The 13,399-nt window shown below is 37.3% G+C and overlaps 2 protein-coding genes across 9 annotated transcripts in view; both read left to right on the forward strand.

Moving 5' to 3' along the window:
* The window catches only part of LOC102489717 (sperm-associated antigen 11), a 41,253-nt gene that overhangs the window by 19,519 nt on the left and 8,335 nt on the right, over positions 1 to 13,399 (forward strand). Inside the window, exons 1-3 of one of the 2 annotated variants that reach the window (XM_006161241.2) lie at positions 3,054 to 3,162; positions 3,716 to 3,868; positions 5,770 to 6,508. In XM_006161241.2, coding sequence (XP_006161303.1) covers positions 3,102 to 3,162; positions 3,716 to 3,868; positions 5,770 to 5,903 — 348 coding nt within the window. In that variant the 5' untranslated portion in view covers positions 3,054 to 3,101 and the 3' untranslated portion in view covers positions 5,904 to 6,508. Of the gene's footprint in view, positions 1 to 3,053; positions 3,163 to 3,715; positions 3,869 to 5,769 lie in introns of those variants that run through there. The other variant, XM_006161242.2, reaches the window with a different exon arrangement.
* Positions 7,097 to 13,399, forward strand: part of LOC102491530 (beta-defensin 103-like) — a 48,595-nt gene continuing 42,292 nt past the window's right edge. For 3 of the 7 annotated variants that reach the window (XR_003546643.1, XR_003546644.1, XM_006161248.2), the window contains exons 1-2: positions 7,097 to 8,755; positions 12,070 to 12,108. The gene's annotated coding sequence lies outside the window, so the exon portion shown is untranslated. Of the gene's footprint in view, positions 8,756 to 11,498; positions 11,550 to 11,687; positions 11,797 to 12,069; positions 12,109 to 13,399 lie in introns of those variants that run through there. The other 4 variants (XR_001371347.1, XR_001371348.2, XM_006161247.1 and 1 more) reach the window with 3 other exon arrangements.

Raw genomic sequence — 13,399 nt, forward strand, 5'->3', positions numbered from 1 at the left:
GGCTTAATAGTAAAAGAACATGACTACCTTGTTCTATTTTATTGTTGCCAGAATTGGCAGGGAATATTAAATGCTTTTGGGCTTAATGCATGGCAGATACAACCAGAAACTATATAACATTGTTTGAGAAGACTCAAATTAAATAAAATAGAAAGGATGAGGGTCAGAAGAGATGGAGAAATGGAGAGGACAGAGAAACAGGAAGAGAGAGGCAGCCAAGAGAAAGAACAAGAGTGAAAGTGTTGAGTGGCTTTGAAATGACCTATCCAACTTTAAGAAATAAGTTTTTTAAAAAATATTTTTGTCCAATTTAATAAATAATCTTTTGATGACTGCAGACATGTAAGACCTGCTATATTCAGAAATATCAGTCATGCTGGTTTTCCAGATTGGTGTATAATCTTCAAAAATTAGAAAGAGCTACTTGTATGCAACTGCTATCAAACCGGTAAGACAGCATTTATGCATCCATCATTTTCAGTATTGTTTGTAACTTGGGCATATTTCCCCCAAATAACCTTGCCTCCTTTTGGTGGTAACATCCAAAGTTGTAGATAGTGGGGATGAGGGATTCTTCTTTACACCAAGTATTGGCAGACAAAAGGTGGCTTTCAGTTCAGGGTGTGTTATGTGGGCCTTCTTGAAGTGTAAACCCATCGGCCTAATGAATCTTTCATATTTAGGTGGTTTTCTAGTAAAGCCATCTCCAACAATGCAGACTTTTGTAACCACACTCTTTTGTGCCTTCTTCTTTCTCTTTCCTGTTCGAATAACTTTTAATACTTCTCTTTCTCCCTGGGCTCAAATCTTGGGTAGAGGGACTTCCCATTTTCCCACTGTCTCTTTCCATTTTTGTTTACTCATATTGGAAAGTACTTTAGCTTGGGACTTTCCTTCTCTGTTCAACAGATAGGCAGGTACTGCTCCTTGTGGAGTCTTTTCATCATTCTTCTGTTTGGTGTTCCTCTTTTCATGCATCTTGATAGTCTTTTTATCTCTCTGAAAAAAACCAAAAACCAAAAAACAAAACAAAACACAAAAAACAAACATAAACAGCCATTCTGTGATTTCATTTTGGGTTTATACCCTAACTATAATTTTGGGGTCCCTGTCTTCTACCTCAACACTATCTCATCATTAGATAAAATTAGGAGAACCTCTTATCCTGATGTGCCCTGTAGATTCCCAGGTTTCATTTGCTCTCCCGATGTCCTTTCTTTTCATTTTCTAAAGGGGTTGGACTCTGAAACAGTATCTACCCCCTTCCTTCTCAGTACAATTTCCTAAAGCCATATTAATGAACTGCTACCTCTGTACTAAAGGAGATTATAAAGCCATGCCACTTTAATCTCATGGCTTAATAGTAAAAGAACATGACTACCTTGTTCTATTTTATTGTTGCCAGAATTGGCAGGGAATATTAAATGCTTTTGGGCTTAATGCATGGCAGATACAACCAGAAACTATATAACATTGTTTGAGAAGACTCAAATTAAATAAAATAGAAAGGATGAGGGTCAGAAGAGATGGAGAAATGGAGAGGACAGAGAAACAGGAAGAGAGAGGCAGCCAAGAGAAAGAACAAGAGTGAAAGTGTTGAGTGGCTTTGAAATGACCTATCCAACTTTAAGAAATAAGTTTTTTAAAAAATATTTTTGTCCAATTTAATAAATAATCTTTTGATGACTGCAGACATGTAAGACCTGCTATATTCAGAAATATCAGTCATGCTGGTTTTCCAGATTGGTGTATAATCTTCAAAAATTAGAAAGAGCTACTTGTATGCAACTGCTATCAAACCGGTAAGACAGCATTTATGCATCCATCATTTTCAGTATTGTTTGTAACTTGGGCATATTTCCCCCAAATAACCTTGCCTCCTTTTGGTGGTAACATCCAAAGTTGTAGATAGTGGGGATGAGGGATTCTTCTTTACACCAAGTATTGGCAGACAAAAGGTGGCTTTCAGTTCAGGGTGTGTTATGTGGGCCTTCTTGAAGTGTAAACCCATCGGCCTAATGAATCTTTCATATTTAGGTGGTTTTCTAGTAAAGCCATCTCCAACAATGCAGACTTTTGTAACCACACTCTTTTGTGCCTTCTTCTTTCTCTTTCCTGTTCGAATAACTTTTAATACTTCTCTTTCTCCCTGGGCTCAAATCTTGGGTAGAGGGACTTCCCATTTTCCCACTGTCTCTTTCCATTTTTGTTTACTCATATTGGAAAGTACTTTAGCTTGGGACTTTCCTTCTCTGTTCAACAGATAGGCAGGTACTGCTCCTTGTGGAGTCTTTTCATCATTCTTCTGTTTGGTGTTCCTCTTTTCATGCATCTTGATAGTCTTTTTTATTTGTATTTTCTCAGCATGGTGCTATTTATGATAGAGCTTAACCTTCAGACCAGTCATCTTTTTTGCCTTCTTTGAACATTCATGAGCCTCCCAACTTAACTTCTTTCTCTTTTTTGCATGGTAATCCAAACAGTATCCATAGTATTTATGATGTAATTCAATATATTCATTTTGTGGCATGGTGATGGCTACATGGTCGCCGGGAGCAGCCTCCGGGATGCAAAGAAGTTGTCAACTTTCAGGTCTCAGAGACCAACCAGGAAATAAGTTTCTAAAACCAAGTCCTACCTGTATCTTGTGTATCTTTATGCATAATATTTTACACCGAAATGAGTATGTTCGACAGACAGGATAAAATCAATATGGCAAATTTATTATTTTAAATGTCTAGCAGGGGATTATTGAGAAGCACTTGAGGAAATTGATTTTATGGTAATGACATTTATTTTGCCTCTCCAGGTTTTTCATCTCTCTGTGACTCCTCTCTTTTCCTACTCTTTCTTATTCATCAAACCCACCCAAGGCATTCAGGCATATTATTTGCTTCCTGAAAAATATGGGTCAAGTGTTTGTTCTGTAAGCAGTGGGAAAATAATATGATTACATGGTTTTTTGTGACTAAGAACCTGTTCTGGAATGCAGCTCTCCTCAGGATCCTGGCCCACACACCCACCCAGCCCAGGTCTATAAAGGAACCTGCTGCCTGCCCACCCACCTGGGGTCCTCTTAGCTTGTAGGACCCTCAGCAGACATGAAGCAGCGAATCCTCTCTCATTTCACCAGCTTCCTCCTTGTGGCCCTGCTGTTCCCAGGTAAAACAGAAAGGTGACTTGGGCCTGGGTGCCAAGATCTCTCTGCAATGGTCACTTTGGGTGGGACAGTGAAAGATTAAGTCCTGGGAGCACATTTCCTGATGTTGGAGTCTGGGCTGACTTTCAAATGACACTGAATATGCTGTTGCTCTAGCTTCCCAAGGGAGGGGACTGCTCCCCTGACTCTATTTTCTTATCCCTCCCCCTTTTAAAAAATACTTCTTTATCCTTTTAGCATTCCTCTTCCTTACTAGAGAAGAACATTAAGTTTTAGGGAATCTTCAGAACTACTTGGTTTTGGTGAGGACTCTGTCTCACTGTTCTACTTCATGGGCTTTTTACACATCATTTACCATCTCTCTCCACAAATGCACACATCCACACACATATATACTCATTGTACAAATGTGTACACACACACAAGCACCCTTTCCAAATCACACCAGCCCATTGCTCACTTTTGCTCACTCTTTGAGTGTAGATACCTTATCCTCATGGGTTGGTTGAATGGAGAGCTCTGAAAATCCTCTGCTGTATATTTATGTTTCAACAGAACTGCCCAGAGCCCGTTTTGTTAACCATTTTGGCATTGAGGTTACCACAGAACCTGGCAAAGAATCTCCTGGACGAGGAACAAATGGGTCTCACTTGTTACACCATCATGTAAAACGTGGCTTCTTGCCACCACGCACTCCCCCTTATCCTGGTAAGTCAGGTACCATAGTGCATAGCAAGTTTATTCACCTTGAAAATGTTGAATGAACAAATAAATGGGAAGGCAATTGTGCAGGTGGGTGGATAGGTAGGTTGAATGGCAATTGTTTGGGGAAGACATAGTGGCAGTCTACTCTACCTGTCATGAAACCAGGGAAGTGTTACAGTCTATACAGGGGGTGGATCTCTGAGGGTCTTGTGAAACATACAAGTAGTGAGGGGCCAAGAAGAAAATTATCCAAGGCCAATTCTGTGATCTCTGAATTTACCCAAACATAGTATCCAGAGGAGATGACGCTGATAGGACATCTCCTCCTGCCGGGTTGGAGCCCTACTCCTTTGTGGTCATTCACTGGACAGGAATTTACTGAATACTCGTGAAGTACCAGATGCCAAATGAGGCTTAGGGAATTCTTCCCGGGGACCAGAGCAGGGAACAGGCTGTGCTGCCAATCTACTTGAAGGAGGAAAGGAAGAACAAAGGACATCAAGCCCTTGGTAAATCTTCTAGACTCTTCCAGCTAGATCTGGGCTCCTGGTAATGTCTCCAACTCCTGCCCAAGGACAACTTTAAATCTATAACGGTCTAGTGAGGATGGTAGTTTTCAAGATATTTCCTTAATCTCAACCTCACTGCTGACCCTGAAACAAACACACAAAAAAATTAGGTAAAAAACTCAGTGGTCAGGACCAGGAGGATAAGAGAGTGTTGGCAAATTGTTGGTAACTATGGAGTATGAGCTAAAATTTTTTGATATGTAAAGTAAATGTTTGTGGAAAAATGTAAAAATAAATAAATGAAAGATAAAAATGTAAATAAAAATAAAAAAGAAAAAAAAAGAAAAAAATTGTTGGTAAAATCCAGTGATGATGGTTCTGCCAACTTTAATTCCTAAATTATCGTACCTTATCTTCTGTCCCTTTGGAGTTGGCCCTAGTTCTATAGGATTTGCTAGTGTGATTCTCCTCTCAAGGGGAGAGGAAAAGAAAATGTAATGATTACACCACCAATATAAACGGGCACAATATGGACCTGTGTTTGTTAGTCTATTAGCAATTCTATGAGTAGGATCATTGTTCTCATTTGGTTAATATGGGAACCGAAGAGATTTAGGAGCAGTGCTATGTATCTGAGGTTGATTTTGTAGTTTAGAATGTAAAGTTATGAGGTATAGAAAGATTTTTCTTGGGCCAGCAGGTGGTTTTGTGGTTAAGGAACTAGATTCCCATATGTAAAGTAAATGTTTGTGGAAAAATGTAAAAATAAATAAATGAAAGATAAAAATGTAAATAAAAATAAAAAAGAAAAAAAAAGAAAAAAATTGTTGGTAAAATCCAGTGATGATGGTTCTGCCAACTTTAATTCCTAAATTATCGTACCTTATCTTCTGTCCCTTTGGAGTTGGCCCTAGTTCTATAGGATTTGCTAGTGTGATTCTCCTCTCAAGGGGAGAGGAAAAGAAAATGTAATGATTACACCACCAATATAAACGGGCACAATATGGACCTGTGTTTGTTAGTCTATTAGCAATTCTATGAGTAGGATCATTGTTCTCATTTGGTTAATATGGGAACCGAAGAGATTTAGGAGCAGTGCTATGTATCTGAGGTTGATTTTGTAGTTTAGAATGTAAAGTTATGAGGTATAGAAAGATTTTTCTTGGGCCAGCAGGTGGTTTTGTGGTTAAGGAACTAGATTCCCACGTGACTGACTATGCTTCAAGTCTGGCAGCTTGAAAATCACAACAAATAAATAGACATATAAATAAATAAATGTTTTTAAAAAACTGTTCCTTAACCAATGCCATTCCCCACCATATCCCTAAAGGTTTAATCACTGTTTGATTCTAGAGATGGTCTTAAGAGGCTCATGTTGTATATTTTCTCATACAGAACCTGAACTAGATTTCAAAGTTGTCAACTGCAAGAGAAGTGAAGGTTTCTGTCAAGAATATTGCAATTACTTGGAAACACAAGTAGGCTACTGCTCTAAAAAAAAAGATGCCTGCTGTTTACATAGGAGCTGATGTGGCCAATACAGAAACCAAGGCTCTGCCCACCTGCTTGTTCTAGGCACATTGTGCATCCAGGCACAGGCGTTTTGGAGAAGTGGCTGACCAGGAAGGAACTGAGACATTACCATCTGTGCCAGACAGTCTGAACATTATGGCAAAATGGATGAGAAAGCTGGCTACATATGCTCTTGTACAAAATGACTTAGTCTGGAATGTACAGAATCTTCAAAACCACACAATTTATGCTAGTAGATGTGGACATAATAAACTTTCATAGGAAAGCATGAAAATATTTTGTTATTTTATTTAACAAATAGCTTTGAGTACCTACTTTTGTTCTAAGCACTGAGAAATGTAGTGAATTTGGCACATAAATAAGATACACAGGGAGACACATATTTGAACAAAAACAATACACCATAAATGGAGCAGATTAATGTAAGACAACTTGAAAAGGGTTCCTGTGGAAATATGAGCAAATTAGAGAATGCTCAGGAATTTGCTAAGTTGAGTGAGGCAGAGATTTCCAAGCTAAGAGTATAGTTTACAGATGGGCAATGGAGACATAAAACTACGGTTTGTTAAATAAATGGGGAGAAGTCTAACTGTGAAAGAGATTAGTGTTAGGAAAAGAAGTTGCTATAGTTGATATAGGTGTGAAATTATCAAAGAAACATTTATTTAAATAATTATTTATTTAATTTTCTTATTATATTTTGATTTGACCAGAATGAGAGAGAGAGAGAGGAAGAGGAGAGAGAGAAAAGGAAAATGAGAAAGCAAGCTGCTAGATCCGAGACTCGAACTGTGGTCAGCCATGTGGGAGTCCAGCACCTTGACCACCATGCCACCTGCCAGCCCTAAAACATTTATTGACTCCTAAACAACAGGAAGTTATCAGGTGCTCCAGGAGCATGACATAATAAAATTTTCAATTTTAGAATGCCCATTCTAACAGCAGAATTAGGAATGGACTGGAAATGTGCCAGACAAAAGGCCAGAAGGCCAGACAAGAGGCAATTTCAACAGTGGAAGTTCTAGGTGATCCATCATGATTAAAGTAGGGATTATAGATGTTAGAAAAAAGCACTACAATCAAAGGGGGTTACAAAACAGACAGAGTTTACAGGCTTGGTGATGGAGAAGAAGGAATGGCAAAGGAATAGAAAAGACTTATATTGACCAGTGCTACCTACCCACACAGGATAAGGAGAAGCAAGAGGAGCATGGAGAGAACTAGACCTGGCTTTGGACCTGTTGGACTTAAAAGCATTCACACATGTCCAGTGGAAAGTTGAATGGACCTCCATGTGAATATCAGGAAAAGGCAGAAGATGAGAAATAAAGGAGAAGTCATTTGCCAGTAGGTGGTAACTGAAATCTTGAGAGAGACAATTGATCACCCTGAGACAGCTTTATGGGAAGAAGAGATGATGTCAAAGAAGGCTGTTTAATTGAAGTATGGAAAATAGGGAGCAATGGAAAATATGAGACGTGGGAAGTGAGTGACTGGAAACAACACATTTCTAGAAGACAAGAACAGTGAATGTTTGATAGAATGAAAGTTCAGGAAAGAAAGAGGTATACCAGAGACAATAGAGAGTGATACTGAAAGGGCTGGTGCTATAGCCTAGCGGTGAAGGTAAGCCCGATCCCACATAATCCACTGTAGTTTGAGTCTCAGCCCCAGCAACTTGACAAACATGCCATCTTTATATGTGCCCAAAGTCCCGACAGGATGGAAAGATGGAGAAGAAGGGATTGCGGTATGACCGCATTCCATTGATGGGTGCTTTCACCGTCTCCCCCCCCTCTCTCTGTCTCTCTCAGTGAGCACACATGCACTCTGGCAATTAAAAAGAAGAAAAGAAAAATAAAAAAGTGATCTTGAAAAAAATGGAGAGACTGTCTCACCACAATTTTTAGCCATATCTGATTGAGACATTGAGTGTCAGAGCACCTGGTTCCTAGATTAGTTCATTATTAATATAGTCTTAGATGTTTGGCCTTAGGATGACTCCTAAGTGATGAGGACAAAAATTTACTAGAGGAAGCTTTTTGTCTGTCTTTGGTGTAAAAGCTTAAAGAGTGATTAAATATGAGAACAGAGTTGGGGGGATTATGTGTGTATAAGAAGAAGTGTTCAGAGGAGGAATAAAGTTGAGATGGTCAAGAAAGGAATTGAGAAAACTAGAGCCTTCCCTGCGAAGAGCACATCTAAGCATGTTTGTTATCTTTAAATATCTCTAATAACCTCTCTGTTCTCATTCATTCATTCATTCATTCAATGAATATCTGGTAACATCCTTTATGCTCCAAGTATTGTTTTAGAAGCTGAAGATTTGTATAATGAATAAACCTCCTGCCCTCATGCTACTCATATTGTAAAAATGGGAGACAGAACATACACAAATGTGTGAGTAAATATACATGCTAGAAAGCTGTACGTGGTATGGAAAAAGAAAAAGCATGGAGGGGAATACACATTGTCAAGCAAAGGGTTAACATTTTAAGTGAAGCAGTTGTGGAAAGTCTCACTGAGAAGGTAGCTATTGAGTAAAAGACCTAAAGGAAGTTAGGAAGTGAGTCATCTGTATTTGGTGGACAGTAGCAATTCCAAAGAAAGAAAACAGCAAATTCCAGTGTCCCAGGGAACAAGCATGTTTAATATATTTGAGGAGAGAACTCCAGTATGACTGGAATGAAGGTAATAAAGAGCCATGAGGCTAGGATGGTCATAAGGTTAGGGGATGAACTTACAGGTCAGGGTAAGATTTGGGCTTTCACTTGGGAGAAGATAGAAAGTCATCTGGACTTTATTTATTTGTTTATGTGTTTGAAAGGAGTGTGTTATTAACAATATTGTGAGTAAAATGTTAATTTATTTCTAAATTTAAAATAATTTTTGATTTTACCATACATGGTATGGACTTGATTTCTTTTTTAGATAAATTATCATTGGTGTAAAAAATGCAATTGATTTTTCTTATTGATTTTGTATTTTCCCACTGTACTAAATTTATCATTCCTAACTTTTTTTTTTTTCTGGTGTGTGTGTATGTGTAGTTTTTAGGGTTTTCTACATAGAATCACACCAATAAATAGAGGTCATTTTATTTTTTCCTTTGATTTGGATGACTTTTTTTCTTTTTTTGTCTGATTACTCTCATTAGTATTTCTAGCACTACACTCAATCGAAGTGGTGAGAGAGAGGATCTTGTCTTCTATTGGATCTCTAGACAAAATGCTTTTGGTATTTTATCATTGACTGTTATACATCTTTATACATTTTATTAATTTTATTAAGTTTATAAAATTTTGTTTCATTCCTATTTCGCTGAGAGTTTTTTATTATGAAAATATGTTGAACTTTGTCAAACATTTTTTCTGTATCAGTTGAGATGAGCAGGTGGTTCTTATCTTCATCCTGTTAATATGGCATATAAGAGTGATTGATTTGCATATATTAAACAAACTTTGCAACTCAGGAATCAAGCCTACTTGGTTATGATGTAAAACCTTTTGGATGTTGTCAATATAATCTTTAATGTTATCATTATATAATAACCTTCTTTATCTCTTATGACAGTTTTTTAACTTAAAATCTATTTTGTCCGATATAAGATGTGAACTTTCTTTTGGTTACTATTTGCATAGAATTATTTTATCTTTAAAAACACCCAGTTAAATCATTGCATTATCTTTAAATTTTAAATCTACATTTTAAAGAACAAAAATAATATGCATAAGGCTATGTACATTACATCACTAGGAAAGTCATAACACATTTTGAATAGAAAAATATGTCATGACTTTCCTGATGGCCCAGTATATGTACATGTAAAGATAGCCTTTGATTATGGACAAAGACAACCTGTGGTTGCTATAAGTTATACCAAGAAAGTCATAAATTTAATCCAAGAAAGAAAAATCTTGGCATTAAGATGATCAGACATTGGGTCAGGTTACCCAGGGTTATTTTGGAGTCTGTAATAGGATTCATAGAGGTAAAAATTAACACCCCCCCCCCACTACTTTACTGTGATAATGCTTGTAGTTCTGTTTGGAGACAAAAGAATGAACGTAATGGCCTTCCAAGGTCAGTTCTGAGCCAACAATTTCCTTAGATTTTTTTGTTTGTTTGTTCTTTTATTCTTCTCATTGAAGCTGTTCAGTACAAGCCCCTGAGCGGTGGTCAGGCTGTATGGGCACTAGTTGTCTCTTCCAGTGGGAAGAGATCCTTTTGCGGCAGGTTGCTTTAGGCCATTTCAGAGCCTGTTGTAACACAGCCGACTGCCTTGCACATTGCCTTCCACTCCCACTTCTGCACACAGTGTCCTTCCCTTCCACTGCACCCCTGGAAGACTTCCATGGGCTTTGATCTCTCTGACTCATCGACTGCCAGGGTCTCCCTGTCATCAGCAAATCTATTTTCTCCTCAATGCCCAAGGTTTACTGGTACAGGAGGCAGGGTTGGCAGGCTCAGTCAATCTTATCCCCATTTAGCTTCCTGTGACTTAAATAATGGCTACACCTAATCATTTATTCCCATCCATACATGTGGTGATCATTACAGCCGCGGAGGCTTGGCCTACCTTATCCTTATCTCCTAGATTATGGGAAATGACCTGACTGCATTGAAGGACTCTCCTTTAGCATAAGAACAAAAATAGAAATTAGCATGTTCCAATGCAAAGAAACTGTATTCCTTAACACAGGGTCTACTTCTTTCTTGATCAACCAAAAACTTCTCTGGAACAAGACGAGTACCATTAGCAGTATCTCTGAGTAATGCTGTAAGAGAATGCTAGAGATGGGAATTACCCTGGGTACAGGGAAGCAATGTGAAAATCCCATTATGAATCAGAGGATGCTCCCCTCAGAGGGGTCTGATTAATGGCTCTCTTAGTTCTAAGTATTTCCATGGGCATTGGGGTGAAACATCTTTAAGAACTTTTAAGATTTCAGAAGCTCAGGAAAGTCTTCTTCAGAATTTGTTCTTCCATCCCTTCCATCTGCTTCCTATGGATTCTTTGTTTTGCTCCCACCCTCCCCTCCTCTGAACTCAGAGAATGTCCTTAGAGAATTCTAGACAATACCTCTTACCTGCCTATCAAAAGCACCTATCAATATAATGGGCCAGGTGTTATTTTTATTTCACTGTAAGACAAACCAAGGGCAGATCCAAACTGTAGGAGGCCATATGACTCTGTCAATTCCAAATTATGAGTATATGCGTAGACATAATAGCACTTATTGGGATTACAAAATAATTACATTCTAGTTCAAACTTAGTAATGCTTGTGTTCATTAGCACAATGGACAGATGCATTCCTTTAACCCCAAGCTATTTGTGGCAATCAGTGAATTGTATTTGTCTGAATGAGGAATGCATTCTGGGTAGTAAGGAGCATGACTACAGCTGGTGATTACAAATTAAACAGAGGTTTTCCCGTAAGACCTAAGTTACTCAGATAGATCATTCAACAAAAGAAACATAGGTGCAGGAGCTTATCATGCTCTCTCATGATGAACTAGATTAATCCTGGAAGAGAAAGAAACCCATGAAGCAAGCAATATAAAAATCTGGTATTGGATTGACTATGGGAAATGATCAATTATTGCTCTTACTTTCTCCTTGGCTTATCCAATGATCTGGTAAATATTGTTAGCTGTACCAGGAATCATAAAAGTGAGGAGTACAGGAAGAAACTGAGGAATTAAATTTGGGTGATAGAAAGGAAGCCACTAGCAGTTCCTAGGGCTAGAAGGAAATGATTATGGTCATTTGTTTGGAATGGAAATGGACAAAGCTATTAGAATAAAAACAGAAGGACCAAAAGAAACATGTGGATTCTGGGATGAGATAAAGTCAAGGGGAAGAAAATTTCAAGGGAATATTGTGGTAAGACTTCTTAATTGAAGAACGACTGTCTTCAGTCAATTTAGTCTGTTGGAACCCAGTTTATTATTTCACTTGATCTAGACCCAAGGGATGTGTTGATGTAATTCAAATGGCTAATAACCAAGAATAAGAGGCTTATTTGATGTAAACCTCTGATGAAGAGAAAAAGTAGTCTTATCATAAACAATCAAGATAGTCTCCTGTAATTTTTTAGGAGAATGTGAGATACTTCCATGAGATCATAAAGGCTGAAAATTCTGTTTATATTTTCAGGGAGAAAAAATGATGAGGTATGAAATGTCTCCATAAAATGTAAGTATAAAAGAGACTTTGAAGAGGGATGAATTAATTTATTCAACCACTATATTCTTTTCACTGGTAAATGTAACTTTAGAAACCAGCAAAATGTCAAAGCCATATGAATTTAACATTAAAGGACACAGCCATGTTTTCGGTCCTCAGAATGATGTGTAAACTTTAAAATGGGGATACAAGAAAATGGGTTTGGACATGGCAAATTTAAAGAAACAGATTAGTACCCAAAATTTCTTTTCTCAAAAAAAGCAAAATAGTAATATTTAAGAAAAGGAATTTTATAATATTCTCAAACATGGCATTTGGAAGAAATATATTCTGATGCCTTGAATATTTGAGAATTATTTTATCTTTTACCCATGAAAGATAATCATCCATGAAACCAAATCTTTGCAACACAACTTTTCTAGTTAAACCTCAACAGCTCCATTCCTTACCCAGCATTTAGTGTGGAGTAAGAGAAACATAACACAGATGTGCTTTTCTTAGTTTATAGGATACCTAATTTTCGTAGATTTCTTTTTGAAAATTTATTCTTCAAAGTTTTATTAAGGCATATCTAACTGCAGTTTTTTCTTTTTTTTTTCTTTTTTGGTTTTATCTGAAAATGATTAAGTCCTGCTAACAGACCTCTTTGGATAGTTTTAAAAAGTCTTAAAATATTTTAATAATTTTTTGGAGATTTTCTGTTTTGTATTAGAAATTCCATAGCCTTTAGGTCATCCCATCTTTCTCTGACTTCCATGTCTCACATTCTGTAATAACTTTCACATATATGTCTTTTTCTTCCACTGTCTGAGATGCCATCTCAGTTTGATCATCTTAATTCAATTTTCAAAGTATTAGCTTTATCTTGTTATCCTCAACTTTTACTTACTCCCCATTCATTTTTCATCTCAGCCTGCTGTTATTTTATTTCACCTTCTTTTTGTCCTTACAGATACCTGCTTCTAATTGCAGATGCTGGTTTTTGTTTGTTTGTTTGTTTACTAAAAAAAAATTATGTATGTAGGACACAATTGTGTTCTGATTCCTGCAGTAGATATTTTTTTGCAAGAAAGCTCTTTTACTTAGTCTTTGCAAGACTATCTCCTTGCCTTTATTTTGCTGTGCTTGTTCATATCCTGTGTTGATTCGAGTTCTGTCTCTGTTAGTAAACACATTAATTCTTTCAACAGATATTTATTTATTGCATTATTATGAGTGCTAAAAATTACAGCAAAGAACCAAGCAAAATCCCTGCCTACATGGAGCATTCTCTAGTGGGAAGAACAAAGGACTGGGAAAG

Source organism: Tupaia chinensis, unplaced genomic scaffold (assembly GCF_000334495.1).
Source record: "Tupaia chinensis unplaced genomic scaffold, TupChi_1.0 Scaffold138390_1, whole genome shotgun sequence".
In the NCBI taxonomy this organism is placed as follows: Eukaryota; Metazoa; Chordata; class Mammalia; order Scandentia; family Tupaiidae; genus Tupaia; species Tupaia belangeri.